This window comes from Aythya fuligula, chromosome 5, assembly GCF_009819795.1.
Source record: "Aythya fuligula isolate bAytFul2 chromosome 5, bAytFul2.pri, whole genome shotgun sequence".
Taxonomy (NCBI): domain Eukaryota; kingdom Metazoa; phylum Chordata; class Aves; order Anseriformes; family Anatidae; genus Aythya; species Aythya fuligula.
Genome location: NC_045563.1, coordinates 56790208 through 56810505, shown reverse-complemented (window position 1 = coordinate 56810505; position 20298 = coordinate 56790208). Strand labels below are relative to the sequence as shown.

The 20298-nt window shown below is 34.5% G+C and overlaps 1 protein-coding gene across 1 annotated transcript in view; it reads right to left on the bottom strand.

Annotated features, from left to right (window-relative positions):
* Positions 1 to 3737: 3737 nt before the first annotated feature.
* The window catches only part of METTL15 (methyltransferase like 15), a 93637-nt gene continuing 77076 nt past the window's right edge, over positions 3738 to 20298 (bottom strand). Inside the window, exons 4-6 of the mRNA XM_032188772.1 lie at positions 14923 to 15114; positions 12360 to 12538; positions 3738 to 4233 (exon numbers count right to left, since the gene is read on the bottom strand). Of these exons, the coding sequence (XP_032044663.1) occupies positions 3788 to 4233; positions 12360 to 12538; positions 14923 to 15114 (817 nt within the window). The 3' untranslated portion in view covers positions 3738 to 3787. The remainder of the gene's footprint in view (positions 4234 to 12359; positions 12539 to 14922; positions 15115 to 20298) is intronic.

The following is a 20298-nucleotide window of genomic DNA, read 5'->3' as shown; positions in this document are numbered from 1 at the left end:
GACAGCAACAAATTGGCTTGAGTTCATTACTTTGCTGTTTATTCAAGGTCTTCTAATTTTTCACAAGTACTTATGTACTCTACACAATGATAGCTAATATCTAAGTTATTTTTAAATGTAAATTAATCAAATAAAACCACCAACAAGCTGTATCTCAGACGGCTTGCTGCAACCATCCTACCCCTGCATGTCTCCTTTCCTCAGGGCATACGTCCTCATGTTTCCACCCTCGTGGCACTGTTATACTCTTTAGAGCATAAACTCTGTAATTAATACCATGTCTTCTCCAATATAAAGAGCAATATCATAGCAATTATTGTAGGAATCATTAATAATAGTAGAAATGCTACTCTAGAAAGCAGAATGCAAAGCCTTATACAACACTTGCTACTAAAGGATAGCCATTTGATAATAGTGGGTATATTGAAATAACTATTTTCTCCATTCACGCTACATATTAAGACCCTTCTCCTTCAAAAATCTGTCAAATACCACAAAATGTATACAAAAACTGACATTTCCAACACACATCTTTCCCAGTCAATTGCCAATCTCAGTAGATGCAACTATAAAAGACTACTGAGAAATTACTCAACTACAGTAGATGTAAAAAGAAAATTAATTCCTTACATTACTTGAAGACAGTATGATTAGCCCTTCATATTCTTAAACAACGAAACTTAAAATAATTCTTAGGAAACAATACTGAAATAATAATTGTCAGAGGGCTCTCATACAGCTACACAGGTTTTAAATGCAGCTAATTTCTTAAACTTGATGCTTTTAAAAAGTACTTTTTATAGTATTTGTACTATAAAAACCTCACAGCATAACTGTGTCTGGTTTTCAAGACATTATTCTACATAAATCTCTTCTTTCGGTAGGTACTTTAGACTGCATGTCAACTTTGTACATTCTCTTGAGTAACCCATTAAATCAGATTTTTAAAATAACTTTAATATAAAGTACATTTAGAATGCACAGGAATAGTCCCATAGTTGGTTTTTGATCTTTTATTTTTTTCCCACACACTTCTGAGTCCTAATAAGAAAAGAGATATTCTAGCAATAAGCTCCGCACATACACATTGCTTGGCAACACCACCATCTTTCCACAACTACTGCTTCATATTCTCTACAAATATTGAACATATTGGTCACTTCTGATCTTCCCATCATGTACAATATTATGGTATTGCCACATTTTCTGTAAACATAGGCTACAGTATTTTGTTTGATTGGTTTCAGATATATGATCTTGCATTTGATTGATTTAAAATTAATATTGCTCAGGTTTAATGGCAATTCTCAGAAATGATATATAATTTGTATCTTGATGGCATGATTTAGTTTTCATTAAGACTGTAATTTTCTACCAGATACCATCTCCTTCATACAAAAAATGTTTTTGGTTATGGTAAAAAAAAAAAAAAAAAAAAAAAGTTTAGTTCTCCTAACATGTGCAACATACCACATTAGGAAAGTTCAACGTACGTTGGAAAAAAAACGAAGGCCTAATACCCTTCACATAACAGAACTTCACCTACTAAACAGAAATGAAATGCCTAAAGATACAAGAATACTTTGTCTAAAAATAAACAGAAGTTTTTTTTTTTTCTGTGAAAAAAAAAAAAATCTGTTTTCTGTGAAGCAGAAATTAAATTCAAGGACTCTCCATATCTCAAGGCTGAAAGTGAGAAGACCCTGAGAAGAATGAAACAGATCCTGTACAGAGAAGAGCTCACTGATTGATGCACTTCCTTGGCTGTGCAACTCCAACCTAAAAGGATTTGCAACCTTCATCATCAAAGGTAAGGTCAGGTCTCCTACTCTTGAATCACAAAATGAAGAAGTGCATTTACAACAACTGGTATACAGTAGTTTATCATAAGAATCTGTGTCTTTGAAATTAGATGTGGGAAGCGTGTTTTTTTAATATAGTTTTAAGCATAAGGAATTGTAATATCTTCACATAGTTTCTGCAGATATTTACTTCTACAAATGGATGTTCTTGTCCTCACATGTGTTCCTTAACAGCACATAGCCCTGCATTATAACTCTTTTAAGCGTATGGTAGAAGCACGATTTTTCCAACCTCCTATTGGAGTACATTTCAATATGGAATCTTAACTAAAAATAACTGTTGATATTTATATTTAATGCGTGAATGAAAAAATATCTATTTAAGGCAAGGGTTGTTGTCTCTACGGTGTCAGTAAATAATATTATTTGAAGTGGAATGCTGTATTTAATATTTAATAACACATATAATGAAAGCGGAGAGAATATTGAAATTTTGGAAGTGCCCATCATTCAAGTGGTATTTCAGATTAGTGATCTATGTTATCATGATTTAGCTTTACCAATGAATTAAATAACAGTCAGGTATCAATATACTGTATATTATAGATGGTGAATTTAAATTTCAATTGTTTGTGTCAATATAATCCCAAACACTCCAGTGAAATAATCGACACGAAGAGGATGATGCTTGATGAAAATCAAGTCTGGAATGATCCAATCAGTGTTGTTTCAAAAGCTACTGAAGTAATCATTTAGCTCAAAGTCATAAGTTATGTTTTCTAATTCTATCAGCCAAGCTTCTGGTTCACCACAAATGAAGTCCTGCTACAGATCCGATTATCCAAATAAGGACTTTTTTTGTTTCCTTAAGAGGTAAGTCAGAGGTCAAAGAATATGAAACTTATGGCATTATCTGATCATCATTAACATACAAAAAAAGCAAAACAATGGTCTTTTAAGACCTAAAGCTAAATTCAATTCATATTAACTTATATAGCAAATATATTACAAAACTAAATTACAAATTTTACCGGCTAGGATGGCATACAAATAGGAAACTGGTGTTAGTAGGCCACTTATTTTATAGGTAACTAAGTAGCACCTCTTAGTGAAATTTCATCAGGAAAGGAGAATACCACAGAAGTCTCACAGTATCCTGTTTGTTGGGTTCATAGTAATTCCATCAACACACAGAAGTTCTACTGCATGGATGCACAGAAGCACAGGTTGCAGGAAGAAATCCAAATTATCTAGTACAAATCTTCACGGTGCTTACTCACTGCTTATAATGTCTAAATGCAATACAGCGACCTTTTACGTAGCTTTTTTTCCCAAGAACAATTCATTATTTAAAATCCATAAACACTAAATTACCAGGCTATCACTCAGATGTAAATATTTACTTATTAACAAAGGTAAGAGCTCATTCATAAATTCCTGGATTAGACATTACATAATGGTATCAGTTTATTGAAGACATAGCTCCTAGCTACAAACATTCATGCAACAAATCAACAGACACAGAAATTTAAATATCATGAATTCTTAGGCTAGTTTAAAAACTTACTCTAGACTAAACCAGTAATCTGACTTAGTTTTGTGAAACCAACACCCATAAAAACACGTCTTTCTTGTCTTTCTCAATCAACAATCAGAATTTAGTCTGTTATGTCAGAGTTCTGAATTTAATCTAAAGGGAATGTTTTAACTACATCAAAACCATAGTTAAAAAAAAAAAAAAAAAAAACTTTAGTTTTTACGCTCCTTTAAAAAATATGTCTTTTTGTTATAATTAGTGACACCCACTCATCTAACTTATTTTACCATTTGATATTACATCCCAATTAAAATGAAGCACAATGATAAGAAAAATGTTTTCTAACAGCCTTTTCCATTTTATTTTTTATTTTGATATTATCTGTCCAGGTAGCCTTCTGGAAAATGAAATTTTAGGAAATTATACAATTATATAATGATAAATTGTTTTAGAGTTTAATAGCAGCTCTTAGCTTGGCTGACCTCCCTCTTGGGTTTGTTTGATTATCTTTGGCCTGAGGGGTGAGAACTTTTTTCTGTATAAAAGTCCATTTTGAGTTGGGTTTTCCATGGGGAAATTCTTGTGAGTCATCTTCTTTGGAGGAATTTTTCAGAGCTTGTCTTATCTTCTGCCGTGAGCCAAGATTGTACTTTTCCGTCATGTCTATTCCATGAAGAAAACGTTTGATGATACGATCTTCTAGAGAATGAAATGAGAGGGCTACTAGGCGACCTCCAGGTTTTAGAAACTTCTCAGCTGTCTTCAGCCCTATAAAGAGCTCATGAAGCTCATCATTTACAAATATTCGCAGGCCTTGGAAAGTTTTGGTGGCAACATGTGTAGGTCTCTGAAGCAAGTCTTTTCGTGCATACAATGCTGATGCTGGAAAAGCACCTGTAATACATTTGAAAAGGTTAGCATTTCGTTATTTCTACACTGCTAATCTGACATTAATCCACTCGTGCATGATGAATTGAAAGGAAAGCATACTTACAAAAGAACCCTGAGTAGTGAGCTTCCTTCTTTAAAAGATATATTTCCTGCTTTGAATCACTTTTAAAACCCTATTAAACTGAGCTGGCTTGCATTGGAGTGTTGTTTTTTCCTATAGGAACTGCTTCCTGAAATGCTTCACAAAGTTAAAATGCAAAATGATAGCTGAAACCAAAGCAGGGAAAAATGAAGATGGGCTAGATAAATCCTATACCTTACAGCTCAGTATAATCAATGCCAATTAATTGTTTGAGGTGATTTGTTTTATGCTTTTAAGGCAAGAAAAAAAAAAGGTGGACACAAAATTTTAACTTTTGCCTTCTACATTATTATGCACTTGCAAAAATAAAATGTATGTTTTACATTCAGTTACGTACAAAATACAATGTTTATCTAGTGGCAATTATCTTTCAATTAATTACTGAAAGCTTAAAAGAGATGTCTTAGTTTGGAGATAATAATTCTTGACCATTATACCTGTGTTCCTTCAAATGATCACAAAAGAACCTTGAGAAAAATAGAAAATGCAACCGATATTGTTGATTTCTCACATGTTTATATAGCACAATGTGTCAAGGTATGAGTTTTTTGAAGAAAAATCACCACCTTAAATAATTTTGACTGGTGGCACAAAATTCCCTCCTCCTCTTTCCCCAAAGTCCCTCCAAGTTATGCAAGTCTCTTTAGAGAAAGAAATTTTCATGGAAACTTCAACATAGCATTATTTTATGTATTTTGTGCTTGAATCTTCATTATCGGAGTACAGAGAAAAGAACTAGAGATTTGATGGATCAAAGAGTCTAAAGTGCAAAAGCCTTACAAGATCTGTGAAACCCGAGTAAACTTGTAATCTATTACGTAAGTGAATGCAGACATTTTATAGTGGCACATAAATGGAAACAATTATTTTTCAAAAAAAGAGAACCCATTAGAGATAAGGCAATTCAACTGGCATGTGTGTATTAAAATGCCTTAATACCATGCCAGTGCTAAACTACAACATAATAAGGCAATGGGTTTGAAAGGAATGCAGTTCAAACTCAAGTTAATATTCAAGTCAATATTCTGCGTAGTGAAGTAAAAGAAAGGAGCATGATACCTCTGAAATAAGTTGATTAAATTCACATTTTAAAAAGTGATTGAAAAAAATAAAATAATAGAAATACCAAAGTTCTTCTATATTTTTGCCAATATACTGGGACAAAATATTGTATTGGTGGAATTATTCAGAATTTTAAAGGTGAGATTCTACTTATGTCAGAAAATACATGTTCAACATCACAAACACAAGTGATCATCACTGTTAAGCAAAGGGAGAAGCCACTAATAATATATAAAATTGAATAATTATCAACTAAGTTATTATCATGTATGCGATGCATCCAAGGTGCATTTCTGCATACTCTATTTTCCCAGCCATATTCCTTCTCCTCTGACTCTAATGACAAAAATGCCTGAATTAATTGAAAAACCTCACCATAGCTGTTTCCTTCTTACTGCTGTCTGAATCCTTCAAGACAGAAGTGGCAGCAGGATGCACTTCTCCCAATGCACATTACTGCACAGGGATGTGTGGCTTAAACTGTGCTTTACAACTAAAATAGATTTCATCTCTGGGCACTTAGCTCCTTTATCAGGTCTGGACTCTAGGAAAAGTTATGTTAGCTACCTACTGTCATTTCTGTCTTTGAGACCACCATGTTTTGTAACTTATATAAATCATAAAGGGATACTTACTGATGCCCTAAGAAACCAGCTTGTGCTACCTAGCACAATATCCATTTCCATATTTTTCGTATATCTAAAAACAGGCTCTGATTTGAAAATGAAATGCTTCAAACCACCACTGACTGCTATTTATATGTGAAGAAAATCGTCTCTTTATGCATAACATAATGGCATGCTGAGCAAAATAAACAATTTTCTTTATACACTTAACCAACACCTACAAATACAAGTAATTTGCTCAGAACAGCAGTGTTTAAAATTAGTATGTAAAGTATCAAAAGAATACCACAGGACATGCGTATTTCCATAGCATTCACTAAGTGACTAAATCTACATAGCTTCATATTCTCCTTAAGCCCTGTCTTAGGTTTCATTTAGAATCGAATTTTTCTTCAGGAGAACTTCAAGTGGACACATCAGATACTTGGGTATTGGTTGGATTCAACTACAAAAGCCAATGATTCTTGACTAAAAATGACAGTTTGTGAAAACAATACCACACGAGTCTCTTCCAAGCATACGTTTTCAAATAATGAAAACATACCTCTCCCTCCTTCCCCCTTCCAAAACCAAGCCTACTGCCACCATGTTCACTCTACTGAAAATACCTGTAACTGGAATAGAAAAGCAATGTTTCCATACAAAATATTTCCTACTAACAAGCTAGTGAATTAGAAAGCAGTATGGTTGTTGATTTGTTTTTTTCTCCCTCCACTTCAACTGGTATCGTTCTACCAGCTTTATGCAGAACCTCCATTCTCTTGCCACCTGCTGAAAAATTTAAAGTTGTGATGTCAAGAACATCAGTTTTACACTTTCAATTTTGGACTGTTACTATCGGGAGCTGGCGTTCACCTCTCAAAGCAGATCCACAGAGTTTTTAACTTATTAAAAATTCATATTTTTGCAGCCTAAGCATTTAAGCAGCCTAAGTACTTTCTAAAAAATAACGCTGTTTTTCTGTGGATAAGATATTTCTGATATTCTAAGAGTATTCCAGCTTCCAAAAGTATCACAGATACAAATAAAGCCAACCCACAAGAGTACAGCGTGAAATCTGGGTACAAAACTGACTGTGCTTATTTATTGATTGGAAGCCTAGAATGAGAATTGTTATTTAAATTTCCACGGCCAATCTCACTGGAACTTTAGTAAAATACTGAGTTTTATGTTGTATGTCATCAGAATATCTTTTACTAATCTGAATAGAGTTGATATAGATATCTGTTCTATTTCCAAAATGGTTTTGTAAAACCTAAATGCTAATACTGGTCTGATTTTTAGCAGTTCTGATCACACTGATATTTTGCAATTGAAATACTGAGTAAATAAACTAAATAAATTAGATACTCAGGCTACCAGCATGACTAGGACAGTGGCAAGTCTTAAGAAAGTTCTTTCAGGTGTCTTGCCGTGGATGTTTAGCGTAAAGTCTTTCTCCAATACTCTTCTATGGCAATTAACCGTGCTTTGAAATATCTGTAAAGTAAACTGGAAAAGTGAGTCCTTGTAGCACACATTTATGAGAAACTCTGAAGAAAATTAAATAAAAACCATAATATATTCTGCAAGTATAATAAAACTTTACACGCCTCAGGTGAACGTGAGAAAACAGCACAGGACATATATAATGGTGCCGAATACTGGTAAAGGATACCTTACCACTGGTAAAGGATACACCAGGAAACTGGTATAGAAATTCAGACACTGCAGTTTTATGCAACCAAAAAGACTAACTAAAACCAAAATGTCTTCAAGTTCAATGGCCTATTGGTCTGTCTTTAGAGACTGCTATTAAGTACTAAATGTAATTTGTGATGGGGATTTCTGTTATACGGGCCTTCATCTTTTTAAAGTCAGTAGATATAACCTATGTGATAGGGGTGAAAAATATTTCTACCCCACTCTTAGCCCTCTGGTATAGTTAAATAGAAACCTACTTGTGCTTACTGATGAGGCACAAAATCCAGCCCCCTCCAATTGTTGCAACAGTAAAAGAAAATCCTTCCTGGTAACAGGCTGTGCAATGTACAAAAACATATATATATAAATCTTTATGGGAAGCTTATAAAATGAATTTCATTCATAAAAACACCATGCTTCCGGCTAGATGACTGGTTTGAAATCCCAGAGAGAGAAATTATCATTTTTAGTTTTGGGATGCCCTTATGCTACTTACACTTTTAAAAATCTAATAGATTCACAAGTTAAAATGTATTGAAATTCTTAAGCTTGTGAATGAAATTAGCAACGTGCTGTGCCTGTCAATATGAACTATTAAAGTCTCCAGAGTGTACAAGAGTGGGAGAGTTTAAAAATTAATTCAGATCGTGCACCTGTTTGCAGGAATCCGTCTGTTGAATTAGCATTGCATTTAATAAGTTTCTGTGACGCAACTAATGTCCTTTTGTCTAGGCTCCCTCAGTACAGTGTTAATTCACACCCATCTGAATTTCAGGCAATATTACAAATTCCAAACTGATAATTAAAGTATATCAGTGTGGAACAATCTGAACAAGACTGACTTTACCCATTAAAGTTTTTTAAACTTTTCACGATTCTTTAGTATCTCACCATCAATTCCTTTCAAGTCCAAATGACTACATAATCTCAAAACGACCTGTTAACAGATAACATATTTCAATGCCATTGAGAAAAATTAAACTGTGAAAACAAATGAATAGATGACAAGGTATATTACCCACTAGAAGGAAAAATTGAGAAGCAGTACAGAAAAAAACAAAATTACAGTCTAAAGAATTTCACTATGTCTAACCAGTTTTCCTGCACATCCAGTTAATACTATCATTTCACAACAGAACTCAATGAGCTTCAGCAATAGCCATCAGGAAGTACTTCTTAATTGAATTCTACACATCTATTCACAGATCTTCAGTAGAGAAACACTGATCTTTAGTATTTACACAGTGTTCATCATTACAGATATCTGTGTGAAAATTGTAAACAGTGAGTAGAGTTTGACTGAGCTACAGGAAGAGACAATATTCGCATCAGTGAATTTAAAAAAAAAAAAAAAAATCTCCTTTCCCCCTGTGTAAATTGCAGGATCCACAGCTTACTCAGAGATCTCCTTATTTAAATGCCTCAAAAGCATTTTGGAAAACATTTAGAAAAAAATAAGCCAAACTTTTTTTTTTTTTTAATTTTATTTTGTAGGACTTTATTCAATGGCACGGTAAATTGAGATGACTTTCAGGCTTTATGCCAAGAGTTAGAAGGAATTATTTCATTGAATTGGAACAAAAGACTTTTGTTTAACTAAGAAATCACTTGGATACCTGAGTTAGCCCTAAGGTGTTGTAGGCAATCTTGACATACTAATCTATTTATAATTTTTTCAAGCTGTACCTTAAAACTTTAACTTTCTCCAATGCGAACTTTAGAAGTGTCTGAATGATCTCTAACTGTTGTAGAGCCTTTTGTTTTGCTTAGTTTTGTCATTCTTATCTCCCAATCAATTAACAGCAGCAATACACCTTCTAACTCCCTTTATTGTTTGTTTCCTGGATAGCATTTCCCTTTTCCATTCCAGGCTAGTCCAAATCTAACTTGGATTCATTGGGATTCTGGTTATCAGCCGGAACTTACCACAGAAGTTTGGAGTTCTGGAAAATCTTAAGCCATATTAAACCATAAGATTTTAGAGAAATATGGATAATATGTGAATTTTCAGATACTCACATCAGCAAAGAAAAAGATACAGATACCCAGTCTCATTGGCTAGATTGTTTACATGTTTTCTAGCTATCTAGCCACAGGCAAAAGAAATGATCCTGTTCTGGAGAAAAAAATTATGTTCTTATAGAGTCTGTAAAGTCTAAAATGCAAGATTTTATTTTTCTAATGAATATATATACATGTATACATATATTTTTAAGGACTTGACATTTAAGTAATAAGTCATGGAGTTTACTCTGCTTAAATCCTGAATTAGTCAGGGCTTTTTTGTTCTGTCCTACCAAGAGAATTCTGTAGCTGTGATCTCTGGCCCTGTAGCTATGACTTACCTCAATAACTTCATGGATATAAATTTGTAGTAGAAAATATACTGATGATAAATTGAACAAAATTTATTATATTTACCAGAAATTTTCTTAACATATTATCTGTTCAAGAACTAGCAAGGATCCACCCTTGAGCTCGTTTACAGAGAAATCAGATTAAAACTGTAAGAAGTTCTACCCAAACGGGGATAAGTATAATAGTCCTAAAATTGTTTTAACTACTTACATACTTCAAAAAAGCACACAAAATACATATTTACTGTCTTAGCAGATATATGTTGGATTCATTTTCTTTGGCATGTGTCTTATCTGATGCATTCCTGATTCACATATCAAGCTGCTCTTCAAATACATCAGAGTTTAAAGTGAGAACAAAAATCCCCTGTTGTTTTCACAGAAAGTGACCGTTAGGTGATGACTCACATGCAGCCCATTAAACGTGAAGGGATCTTTGATCAATCTCTTTTTTACACTAATAATTTTATTTTTCTTGAATCCAAGCTAGTTGGCAGAATTATTTTTGAGGTTACCATACTGCTTGTTTACAGCGTAGAACACATTACAACTTTAGCATAGCAACATGGCTGCTTTAATCTCAATAATGGTATATTTTTAATCAATAGTTGTTTCAAAGAGCAGGAGATACATCTGACAAAACTAAATTATTACTTCATAAAGTTTATGATAATGATCATTTTAGAAATGCAAATTCTCAGGTTTTATTAAAGACTCATATATTCTTTAATATTATTTATTCCCCACATTCATTACGCCTACTACACATTTACAACAGGGGCTTACAATAGCAAGCAGTGTCTTCAGGTCCTGTAATCGTATCAGCTAGACTTTGGGCCTGGTTTAAAGTGGACATTTTGCTCAAGTATCCTGGTTTATACAACTCAAAGCCTTTTAATTTCTTTGTGATCCTAAAGCCATTAAAAGTAAGTCCCTATTAAACTTCTTAAGCTCTTAAGGTAGGCAATTATCTATCACTAATTATCACAATTATTAATCACTGTTCTACTAGTTATCAATAATTATATTTTTTAAATTAAAGTTACAGTTTAAGTAGAATTTAATAGAATAGTTTAGTTGGAAGCACCCTACAAAGATCATCTAGTCCAACTACTTGACCAGTTCAGTGCTAATCAAAAGTTAAGGCATATTGTTAAGGGCATTATCCAAATTCCTCTTGAATGCCAACAGGCACAGCATATTAACCACTTGACTAGGAAGCCTTTTCCAGTGTTTGACCACCCTCACGGTGAAGACATTTTTCCTAATGTTCAGTTTGAAGCTCCCCTGGAGCAGCTTTGTGTTGTTCTTGTGCTTCCTGTCATCGATCACCAGGGAGAAGAGATCGGCACCTCCCTCTCCATTTCCTCTCCCCAGGAAGAATACACAGTTTTATGAAAACAATATAGTTTTAAAGGCTTTTATGCAGATAGAACTTGTAACACTAATCTTTACTAAATGTTAAATTCGGATAGCCATTTTAAAGGTCTATAGTTAAAGGAGTCAACAATATAGGGCATTTTGTGACGAGACCCAGTCATTTTCATTTCTTGGTTAAAAATAAATAAATAAATAGATAAATAAATAAATAGATTAAAAACAGCCTTATATGTTATATTGTTAAGGGACAGTGAAAGTATCTTATTTTTTTGCTGGAAAATTTTCACTCGAGAACACAAATGTGAAGGTTCTCAATGTGAGCACAGCTCCTGTCTAACTAGATTTTGTTCAAGTTGTTTACAGTGAAGAGCAAGTAAGATGAAGTGTTTCAATAGGCGCTTCAGGCTGATCTAGTTGGCATTCACAAGGTGAAGCAAGCTACGTATTGCTTTACTTTTTGCTTCCTCATTCTTTAAGCAGAGAGATTGAATCTAATTTCATTCATAACTGGAAACTGCCATAGTACTTCCCCTCAAAATATTAAAATGTAGAAATTTAAAACAAAGAGATGCATATGACGTATCTATTTGAATGCTTATCAATAGCTGGGACAAAGAATTCCCTAGGCTGCTGTCATTCTGTGTTTCAACTTTGTTGACAAAATGATAAATCACTTCATGTAAAATCTATTATTAAGCTAATCGGTGAAATACAGTATAAGAAGTGGGATCTTACGGGGGGAAAAAAAGGAGAGCTGACATCAGAGCAGAATAGGCAGGATTAGATCCTGCATGATTTCAAGTACAAATAGATCCCTCTGGGACTTTGGGGATTAATATTTTTTCTCTCTCAGCCACTGTGAAGAATTAATGAGGGTACCTGCAACAATGCTTGCAAGCTGCTGAGTTCTGGTGATGGGATATATGCTGCGTGCCTGAACGATGGCTGAAGCGATTTTCTTGGCGTGCCTCTCCTCCCCGTATGTTCTCAGGATGGACGCAAGTGCCTGTTGATCTAAAGCATTCACAACATCAGCAGCAGTGGGCATGTCAGGGTACCTACGCACAAGAAGAGCCAATTAGTTCACTGACGTCAGTTTTCATTGACAAGAGGTGAAGCTTCATAGCATTGAGACATAAAGTCAAACACACACACTGCATACAAGTGCCTTTGAGGTTTTCAAGTAAGAGACAGCAACCCTATGAAAACAGATCTCGTTTGTACCTTTTAAATCCTATTTCTAGCAACTTTAAATAGTTTGTTCCTTAACATCAATTAAAACAGCTGAAACTTCTAAGTACAATCATAAACTATGCCTAATGAGTTGACAGGAATAAATACATGTCAGTATCACATTAAAATGGAAATGCTGCGTGACTGTTCCTATTTAGACATCTTTAGAATATAAACTTGCCCCTTATGGGTTTATTTAGTCACCTTGCATTACATGTCGTTTTTTATTTGGAACTGATTTCAAAGATATTTTCTTTCACATCTCCTGCTATGAAAACAACTGCTTATGAAAATAGTTTAACTTTACTTTTCACTAAAAGGTGTAAGAACTTATACCCAAACATTGTTTTGAGAGAATTCAAATGAGATAATATTGCAAATGAAAGGAACTGTTAGAATTGAAATGGTATAAGTCGTACATATTAATTTATTTTTAAATTGTGTCATTATGCTATTGAAACAGTTCACAGAAGTGTTTCAGATCTGTGTTGTCACAGATCACAGAAGTGTTTACTAATGTGGAGAAAACATATAACCTACTTAATAAATTCTCTTCTAAAAAGGCACTAACGTGCAGAATATTTTTCAGGCATTCATTACTCTCCTGCAGTATCTTATAAAAGGTAACAAAACTTAGAAATCAGAGGCAAGGAGTACCATAGCAACAACTGTAGTGGAAGGCTTTTGTTATGCCACAGGTAGCCTTTGTTCTTATATACAGTTATACATATGTATCCTCATGATGCAAATACAAGCCGCGAGTTCAGACTTTGGAGATCAGAGGGCTCAATCCCAGTACGATCACGTGAGTTTTTTATACAAAACTGGAAAAAGGCAGCATCATGAAATTTGCTGTGTTAAGACTGAAATTTTAATGTGTTAAGACAATTGCTTAGAAACAGAAGCTTCCACAGTCTTCACATAGGCTCTATGTGAACAACAAAAGTCCAAATGACATTTCTTCAGACTACAGGTTCATCAAAACACAAGGCAAAGAAATGTTCATTCTCTTAGTAATGCATTATACAATTACTGCCATCATCTATAAAACACAGATCTTTGTCTTTTCACATGAAAACCACAATGCTATATTAGGCATATATTAGGCTGTTAAAAGATGAAAACTGCTGCATAAGTAGAAAATAACATTATGCCATTGAATTTCGTGCTTTTCAATGAACTCAACACCAATTCTGATCATTTAAATAGAGATTGTTTATTTAGCAATTGATAACTTGACAATTAAGTAAGCCTCATGTGCCTCATACACAATGTGAAAGGAAACTTCCAAGACTACTAAGGCAAGCTTGCAATACTTAACGGATTTTAATTGGCAGGTGTCATGAATGGTATTTCTGGTTGCTTTTTTGTTTTGTTTTGATTTTTTTTAAAGTTACTTTATATTTCTTTTACAGAGAAGTAACTGGGTCAGATGGCCATTGCAGAAAGGAGGGAAGTTGCTTCTTCCCTGACAGAGCAACCAAACACAGTCAAGCAGACATTCCACAAACAGAAAGTGCAGCAAAAAAAGAAAGTGATTGCAGTAAAGAATTGTCAGCCTGCAGATTACATAGTCAGAAGAACTGCAGAAATAGAAGGAAGACAACAGGCCTCAACTTAAAAAAGTCATGGAAGGTTTCATAGGAACCATGCAGACCATACAGGTCTTGGGGCAACCCAGCCAGACATTGAAGAGAGAAAAACTATATTTAACAATCTGCCTTTTTCACTCACTTCCCAATTACAGGAAAAAGAAATTCTAATTAATATTCTTTTTTTTTTTTTTTTTTTTTAAAGCCTCCAATCTTCCTTGTGAAATTCAATATGGAAAGAGAACTAGGAAATATACCTCAAGGCTCTAGGTAACTCGGTGTCCTGTCAACATATTTGGCAGCTTTTTTTGCTCTCCACAATGTTATCAGAAATCTATGTCTTACAGTAAAAACTGTCCCTGTAACTGTATACCATACACACCAAAAATGTAAAATTTTAGTGATAGAGTTAAGAAAACATTTTTGGCTTAATTAATTTAATCATCACTGTAACATTCGTCTTATCTAAAGAAGAAAAAGAACATAACCAGGATTTTAAGTTTAAGGCTGAAAAAAAAACCTTTGTGGCATAAGATATATAGTATATTTGTGCAAAATTAGACGTGGTTTTATAATGGCCATTCTCTAGCTTAAAAGGAAATGACATGCACACGTACCTGTCACCATCCATCCTCATGTCCAGAGGTCCATCCTTCTGCAGGGAAAAACCTCTTTCAGGTGTATCAAATTGCATAGAAGAACAGCCAGCATCCAAGAGAACTCCATCTAGAGTCCCTGGCTCAACTCCAGATGAGATTAACAAAGCCTCTGACTGGCTAAACTGTCCTAGAAGAGCTCGAATCTGTTTCCTGTAAGAAAATCACAAATAAAAAGCCTCAATTTTAACAGTGCAATGCTCTCCTCTTGTACAGCAGGAATTAGATAGTAATGCTCACTTGTCTCTTAAGGGGACTATTCCCAAAGTAATAGTTTAGGTACATTTCACATGCCAGCATGCAGAACCATCCAACCCACTTATCAGTAGCTACTTAAGTTTGTCTTCCTTCCTGCTTAATCTCAAAGTAGTCTAAATGCTCACAAGAAAATCATAGACCTGATTTCAGTTTCATTTCTCAACATGGGGGAAATCAAAGTGACATCTTCAACATTTGATGGGAATGCTCTGACCACCAGGGAATCTCCTGCTCTGGGCATGACCCTTAGTTAAGTGCAGAAAAGAAGGTACATTTCTTGGACCTACATGAAACACTGACAAGACTGAATATGACTGCCCAGCCTTGTGGTTAATGCTTATTTGCTAGGAAAAAATCCTTGGTTCTTGATGTGGGACAAACACTTGTTTTTAGGGAACATGTTGATTCAAAAATAGTTGGGCAAAATTAGGTGCACTGGATCATAAGCAGATAAAACATTTCAGCATAGGCACCTGAACACTGGTTAGAGCAGAGCTTTATATATGTTTTTGTGCTTTGCATTCTTCTTTCATAACCTTTAAGGTGTTTCTTGCTTAATATTTCTGTACTGGAGAAAGTCAAAAGAAAAAATATCTCTGAGGTGCCCGTCTCTTTCTTGCAAGTGTGTCTAAGCATGTGCTTTTGATTCTGGTCTATTATAAGGTGACCTACAATTAAACCACTGCTTTACTCATACACTGTCAAAAAAAAACAATTTCACAAAGATTTAAGAATGTTAACCAGGATGCTGCTGCACTTTTAATCAGTACCAGGAAAAAAAAAAAAGGCGAAAAAAACAAACCAACCAACGCACTGACTGAATATATTTCTGCCCCTAAAAAGAAGCCACTGACTCCACATCAGAGTTTTGGTAATAGTTTGAGGACCTATTGTTCCTCAGCCCCATGGACTAGTGTTGCAATTATTATAAGGCCAGCTAAGTTAACTCATATCATTGTCAGAGTTCCATGGGCGGCAGAACGGATGGAGAGCTCAATTCTTTGCTACAAAAGAACAGCTGCCTGCATCTCTTTTGGGATGTCAACGTTACTGTTATTTTGGAAAACAAACAAACAAACAAAAACAACCAACACACTTTTTCAAAAAATCAGCTTCAGTCTAATCCTTCTTTCAGGTCAGTTTAAGATCAACACAACTGGCGTTATGACAACCTAGTTGACTCCAGAGACTACCGTTTTAAGAGAGTGCATGAACAGAGAATCAGAAGCACTTCTGCACACATCCAATTGGAATAAGTAAGAATACGCTATGAAGGAAAAAAAAAGAAAACATTTAACTCAAATGAAGAAGCTATGAGCACACAACCATATGGAAGAACGTTTAGGTATATAGTGGTATCCTCATTAGAGTAGAAGGAATTAACTTAACATAGAACATCAGCTGGGAAATACCTTGAATGAATGAATTTCATGAGGGATATCATGATCACACATGCAAACGTCTGAATTGACTACTGCCCAGTACATAATTAAATTCAACTATTCAGCTGAACTGACAGTTCCTAAAAAGCACTACTATCTACTTAAAATAGTTTAATTTTGGCTAAATAGTTACAGCTTTGAGACTACATTTCCCTTCAATAAAATACAAGGAATTTTCTTGAAAATCTGCACTTTGTCCAACATGGCAGTGTTTCTAACTTTATAACTTGAATGAAGGAATGAACTTCACAATTCTGTATGTGAGAGATGAAAATGAATGAGATCTGGAAAAAAATATAAATTGCCATTGTCTAGTTCCTCTGACAGTAGTCCATATTGGCAGCTATGAAACAGTGCTGTATTGTGCTACTAAACATTCTGAAAAATTATTTTGAACTATATTCATATAGAAATGCTAGAAATTTGATTATATTTCTTTAAAGAAATCATGCATATGTGGACTGCCAATCCTTTGTGATTAGGAAAAGGTAATTAAACGGGCATATTTGATTTAAGTTGAAATTTACAATTTGGGAGATAGATGCTTCATCTGGAAAATGTTTTAGTGTTCACAAAGAAAGACAGGAAAAAAAAAAAAAGATTGACATTTTGATGTCAGCCTTCAGCTGCATGAAAATATACCCTCCTGTTTGTTATACACTTCATTTTGTATCAATAGTGGATAGAGGTCTCTTGGTTAATTTAAATCTTTACTAAAAGCAGATGCCTTTCATGAGATTATAATGACTATATTAAAACAACAGGTCAGTTCTCTGAATTCCTTTTACCTTGCGAATCCAAAGAAACAACTTTAAACACCTTGGGTATCCCAAAACATTTAATTACTCAAACCAAGTACACAGGTATGAGCAATCATTTATTACCTTATGAAAACAAATACAGATACCAACTCTTTTTATCCATAGGATGGTAACAATGATGATAGTAATGATAAGGACTAATCTATTAGATGATGAAAATGACATTTATTTAAAGAACAGTATTTCATCAAGCAATGAGAAGCATTTATGTGAACATCATAAAGTTCTTCCCTTGTCTACCATGCCTCTGTTCAAATCATAATTGTTATGCACAATTTTTTCCAAAAATATTTGAATTTGTCAACTCCTTCTACCTTCACATTTTTGTTTACATAGCCTGTAAGTTTTATTTCCAAAATAGCCTCAAATAAATATTCAAACAAATAAAACTGCATACCCTACTCTAAGAAGTGTTTCCTACAGTCATGGACCTTTGGCTCTCCCAAGGAATATGGAAATTCTTTACACTTTTTTTTTCTTCTTTTTTCTCCAGTGGTCCGATGTTTAGCTTGTGCATTAGTGGATTTATGTTCCATGATCACACTTACCTAGAGTGCAAATCTGTCCATTATCCCCTTTGTCTTAATATACTGCAAAAACAATGCTTACTGGAAATAGCAGGAAAGGTAAAGTAAGGAACATCCCTAAGTATCAGATGAAACAGCAAAGTTCATGCTTAAGAAGCCGGAGAAAAGTATGCATATCCAAACATTACAGACCAAGACTGAATCACACAATCATCTAGGTTGGAAGAGACCTCCAAGATCACCGAGTCCAACCTCTAACCTAACACTAATAAGTCCTCCACTGAACTATATCACTAAGCTCTACATCTAAACGCCTTTTAAAGACCTCTGGGGATGGTGACTCCACCACTGCCCTGGGCAGCCTATTCACCTAACAACCCTTTCAGTAAAGAAGTTCTTCCTAATACCCAACCTAACCTCCCCTGGTGCAACTTTAGCCCATTCCCCCTTGTCCTGTCACCAGGCATGTGAATGGAGTGGGGGAGATTGCAGGTAGTCTTGGGGATACTAAAAAAAACTGTCAAGACAACAAAGATCACAAAGAGAACATTTTAAGCATTGTAGGTGATCTTAGAAGGTTATAGTCTGACTAAAACCAATTGTCTCTTGCTTAAGAGAAAAATATTTAAACTTGGTACTTGAACACCACTTTACATATTCCAAGTGTTTTAGAAACATAAAACCACTATGAAGAGCTTGTTACCCCAACGTACGAATGGAGAAATAAGATGTAAAAGGTTTAACACTGAGTGACTTGAATATATTTAGAAAGCAAAGACAATTAGATTGTGGTTTGAGGATGTAAAAAGCAGACAATACTCATCATTTTTTTATTTTTTTAAGCATAATTGTAAATTTTGGTAAATTTTCAACTGTTGCCATCAAGCAGTCTTCTCAAAATATTCAGCATGCTCATTCTCCAAGAATGTAAAGGAACACTGGGGACACATGGACAACCTAAGTCAATTTAAAAAAAAAATAAAAAGTTATTTCATCTGCTACGTAAGTTCTTAGGGGCCCTAATGGATTTTGTTGCATAACAACCTCAAGAGCTTTCAGGTTTCTTGTACTGTGTGCAATAGTTTAAAAATAAGACACAACCTCAGGTTCAAGACCCTTTGTTCAGATCATAACACAGTATTTTATTATTATTTATACTATGACACATAGCATTGTAATTTTGACAGACGGTACTGGATTCACAGTTCTCATTTTTATGAAAGAACCAAATCAGAAAGAGAGAAGAGTTCAAAGACTAATGTATTCCAGGCTCTTTTGCTTTCAGTTAATCTCTGGAATTTTACAATTCTTCATAAAAATATTTCTTATTTCACTCAACTGAGAGGGATATACACAGAAGAAAAAGTAAAGCATGAATATAACTTTTACAAAATAAACAGAGAAAATCTTTTCTCATATCTAGTTTCTCTGAGTTGTCACAGAGGTTGCTGTGACATCAATCACAAGTAATTTCACAGAAAACCGTGATTACGCTTTCATGGTGCTTCAGCAGTTTTTTATGTGCATATAACAATACTTGCTCTTGATCTTTCACCATTGCTACCCTTACAAATTCTACATATGAATACACACAATGTCAGGAAGTGTTGAACCCTTGCCAGCAGCAAAAGCTACCGTCTACTCAACCAGAGTAAATGGTTTCTTTGAGAGAACTGAAAATAAATAAATAAATAGACTTTTCAGCTAACTCTTGTCAATGCACATCAGTTGAGAAGACCAGTCTGGTACTTTAATTTACTAATTCCACTGAGACTGTCAGCAGGGGTACCAATTAGCACCAGCTGTCATGAGGACATTGGTACAGACCTGGTTTGATAGCACTGACTCACTTCACCTAGGTCACTCAGCAGCTGTCAGACAACTTTGAGTGACTTCTCCTCACTGCTGCTCTGAACCAGACACAAAAGCAAAAGATGAAGCACAACATTTGTAAATACCTGGAACTTTCACCATCCCACCTAGGAATTGTTATGAGTGTTACTCTGCTTCAGTGCAACCCCCCTCTCTGTATATGTATCTCTATATTCTCTAAAAAAACTTTATATGTGTATTACCTTTAGCAAATGGAAGTTGTTCGTGTTTGCAAACAAAAAAAAATAGTAATAAAAAAATTACATATAGCAACTTATAAAGGAACCTTGTCGTTACATTTCCAGCTTTATTGTATATCTATTTGAGAACTAACAGTTCAGTCTAGGTTAGGTTTTGTATTACAAAATTACAAAACCAAATCACCACCACTGATCTAACAAAGACCTGAAGATGGGA